We start from the raw sequence: 3901 nt of genomic DNA, 5'->3' as shown, positions 1-3901 counted from the left end.
AATCATAGTTTATTCCCTAGCCTTTATAAATATTCTGTTTACGAGAAATTAACTCATAGTTTTATCGTGTTTATCAGTGTTTTGTCGTCTTTTAATTGTGATTGTTGCGCAAATGAGTGACATCGAAAATAATGACGCGGCGTCGGTCGGCAACAGCGACCAAACGCAAGATTCCCGCAAGCGCCGACGCGAGGATTCGGACTCCGATTCCTCGTCCAGTCAGAGGGGTTTAAGACACCTGGACACGCGAGTTGAACGACTGACGCAACAGGTGTCCGCTCTGACGGACGCCCTAATGGGCAGTCGCGTAGAACTCGAGGAATATCCGGGGAGAGAAGACCCCGCTGAAGGTACACGGCGGGAAGGATCGGGGTTCATAGAACTACCCGCCAGCCTAGCCGCCCAGAAGAACATTCTGGAGTTCGGAAACCCGAGCACTGTGGTGAAAGAGGCACCGATCCCGAAAGCGGACGCGAGAAGAGTGGGAGTTATTTCGGCTCTTCAGCATTTTAACTCGGAGGAATGGTCGCGGGTTCGCTACGCCGAAACCCAAAAGGCTTACACCGCCACGCCTGCCTTCGTAGAGCTGGAGGTGAATGAAGAGCTGAAGAGGCTGGACAAGAACAGCTCTTTTGCACCAGCCCTGGATCGTTCCCTGGGAGCTCTCTCGAATGCCATCTTATCACAAACGGAGGCAGTAAAAGGGAATATGCAGACGCTGGTAAACTGGGCAGCCAATCCCGGCACCTGCTTGACCCCTTCGACCCTGTTCGAGAAAATCCAGGAGATGTTCGCCAAGGAATCCCCATACAGTAGGATCACGGACGACGTCCTACAAATTGTATGTGGAAGGCGAACTAAGTGTCTCCAAAGTAGGCGAAAGGCCCTGTTGGAGGTAATAACAGACCCCTTTACCAGGGAAGGCCTCGCCAGGATCCCACCGAGCTCCAGTCACCTCTTTAATAAAGAGGAACTTGCGGCCTATATCTTGGCAAACGGGGGACGAGACAAGGTTGTCAGTGTCGCACCTTCGTCCTATACCCCCCGTCAACCACAACCCTCTACCTCACAAATGGCAAGGCCGGTGAGGGAAGCTCCACCCTCACTCCCTAGAAAGCCCTTTCGACCCGCTCCTAGGCCAGAGGACAGGACACATTGCCAGCCCACCAAGAAGCAAGAGCCCTCTTGCAAGGCAACTAGCGATCGGGGTAGGAGGCGATGGAGGTGACTGGAGGCCAGAGCCCTTCTAGGGAGGACGCCTGAAGGCATATCGGGAGGTGTGGAGGGAGTTGGGGGCGTCACCACTAATCCTGAACATCCTGGAAGGAGCAAGATTTACTTTGTGTCCAAACCTCCTCTGGCTCTCCCGTCGGCCGAGCTCAGGCAGAATTTCAGGACAAAGTCGTCTTCAGACATGACCGCCCACATCGAAATGATGAAAGCGTCAAAGATTCTGGAGGCAGCAGACGACTCTCCGAGCTTCCTGTCAGGTATGTTCCTTACCTCCAAATCAGACCACACCTTCAGACCCATCTTCAACTTGAAGGCCTTGAACGTCTTCATAGATTCAAAGCCCTTCAAACTTTTCAGCCATTTTCGGGTTCCGGATTTCCTCCAACCCAACGATTGGATGATAAAAGTAGACCTCTCCCAGGCTTATTTCCACGTGCCGATCGCAAGATCACACCGGAAATTCCTGCGCCTCGTCTACAATGGAGAACTCCTTCAGATGACGTGTCTGCCCTTCGGCCTGTCATCAGCGCCAAGGATCTTCTCGCTGCTCTCAAACTGGGTAGCGGAGCTGCTAAGAAGAAAGGGACTGAGGACAGTAGTCTACCAAGACGACTTCTTAGTAGCAAACCAGTGCAGAGAATACCTGGCCCGCCAAGTCGTTACTATAGTGCACACACTTCAACAACTAGGTTGGTGCATAAACCTGGAGAAATGCATCCTGACGCCCACGCAAAAGTTGGAGTTCCTGGGCATAACATGGGACACGAGAGCAGACCAAAAGTCTCTCTCCGACCGCAAGTGCTCTGGTCTACGCCAAGCCTTACAGGTTCCCTTGGAAGTCGGCAGTTGCTCTCCCAGGCAGGCTCTAGGTCTCCTGGGAAGACTCAACTTTGCAAATTTCGTGATACCTCGTGGTCGCTTGCATTGCCGCAGACTGCAGAGGTTCAGCCGCCACATACAGCATCTGAAACCGTCTCGGCCGGTTGCTCTGTCCACCGCAGCACTGCAGGACATACAGTGGTGGCTAGGTGCCATCGGAAGCACGAGTCCAATTCAACCCCTCCCATTCCATCACTTCCTGACGACAGATGCAGTGGACACAGGATGGGGAGGACAACTAGACGACACCACAGTTGCGGGTCATTGGACGGGGGAGCAGGCACTATGGCACTCAAACCGGAAGGAAGCATACGCCGTGTTAGCGGTCATCAAAGACCAAGCTCATCTCCTGGCAGGGACAAATGTCTTACTACAGACGGACAATAAGACAGTTGTGGCTTACGTCAACAAGGAAGGGGGCACAAAATCCCTTGCCCTTCTAGAAACAACGCGGGAGTTACTAGATTTCGTAGACCAGATGGAGATATCTCTGACAGCCCAATACATTCCAGGAAGATACAACGGAATTGCGGACCGTGTCTCTCGGGGCGCACAGCTCCCAGAGTGGCACCTACTAAGTCCGGTGACGGAAAAGATATTTGGAAAATGGGTTTGCCCTCAAATAGACTTGTTCGCTTCAGCCACGGCTCACGTGGTACCAACCTACGTATCCAGAGACTCAAGCGACTGCTCAGCTTGCTTTCCCAACGCGTTCAGTCGACCTTGGGACTACAATCTAGCATGGGTATTCCCTCCGCCAAATCTCGTTCCGAGAGTGCTAGCACACTTAAATCAGGCAAGGGGCATGTTTCTGCTAGTCGTCCCAAAATGGGAGAGGACCTTCTGGAGAAGCGACCTAAAACAGCGAACAGACGAACCCCCAATGCGCCTGCAAAGTCTAGAGGGAGTCCTAATAGACACGTCGACAGGACTGCCTCCTCCCAGGATCCAGGATCTGGAACTAGAGGTGTGGAGAGTTGCGGGTGGGATCAAGCCCTCACATCTTGGAGTCGGGAAGAACGCCAACTCCTCAACTCATCCTGGAGAGAGTCTACACTGAAGACTTACAAACCTGCATGGGATAGGTGGCGTAGATGGGGCACGCAGAACGGCGTGGATGTCAACAATCCCCCACCAACAATGGTCGCCAGGTATCTAGCCCACTTATTTGTTCGAGAAGGTCTAGCCCCTAAGACCATTCAGGTCCACAAATCAGCCATCGTCACATTTTGCGGCCCAGCTCAGAATGCGAGAAAAATCAGTTCTGATTTTCTGGTGAGACACGTTCTCAAGGCAATCTCAATGGCACGAGGAATCAAAGAGAAAGCCCCCATCTGGGACCCAAGACAGGTGGTAGACTGGTTGGTCAAGAATCCCCCCGCAGAAGACTCACTATTTGAAGCATCACGAAGGGCAGCAATACTTCTCGTCTTGGCGTCAGGCAGGAGAGTTCATGATTTAACTCTCCAAGAGTTACCCCAGATCATTTTATCGACAAGAGGAGTACGATCACCTTGTGGCCAGTTTTCGGAGCAAAGACCGATTCAGCCAAGCACAAACAGTCAGGCTGGAAATTGACGGGTTCAGAAAAAGACAACATCAACCCATTTAAATGGTTGAGGAAAGTTGTTGCTCTCTCTAAAGCCAGAAGAGGCCCGCTACTAAAGCACCTGTTTGTGACCACATCAGGAGAGGCAAAACCTGCAACGCAGACAATAATAGGGGGGTGGATTAAATCAGTCCTCAGAGAAGCAGGAGTCCACGCAACCCCAGGAAGTGTACGCTCGGC

General features: G+C 52.4%; 1 protein-coding gene across 1 annotated transcript; it reads left to right on the top strand.

Moving 5' to 3' along the window:
- Window positions 1-1414: 1414 nt before the first annotated feature.
- Window positions 1415-3172, top strand: LOC149420033 (uncharacterized). Its single transcript, XM_089636939.1, has one exon. It carries the CDS (start codon window positions 1415-1417, stop codon window positions 3170-3172), a length of 1758 nt encoding a protein of 585 aa, XP_089493065.1.
- The last annotated feature ends 729 nt before the right edge of the window (window positions 3173-3901 follow it).

This window comes from Hesperophylax consimilis, chromosome 11, assembly GCF_061612785.1.
Source record: "Hesperophylax consimilis isolate HC1 chromosome 11, BYU_Hcon_1.0, whole genome shotgun sequence".
In the NCBI taxonomy this organism is placed as follows: Eukaryota; Metazoa; Arthropoda; class Insecta; order Trichoptera; family Limnephilidae; genus Hesperophylax; species Hesperophylax consimilis.
The sequence above is the reverse complement of the archived record's forward strand: the minus strand, read 5'-3'. Positions and strand labels throughout refer to the sequence as shown.

Bases quoted from the DNA above. Each gene is read 5' to 3' on its own strand.
- LOC149420033 (XM_089636939.1), top strand. From the start codon at position 1,415: ATGACCGCCCACATCGAAATGATGAAAGCGTCAAAGATTCTGGAGGCA.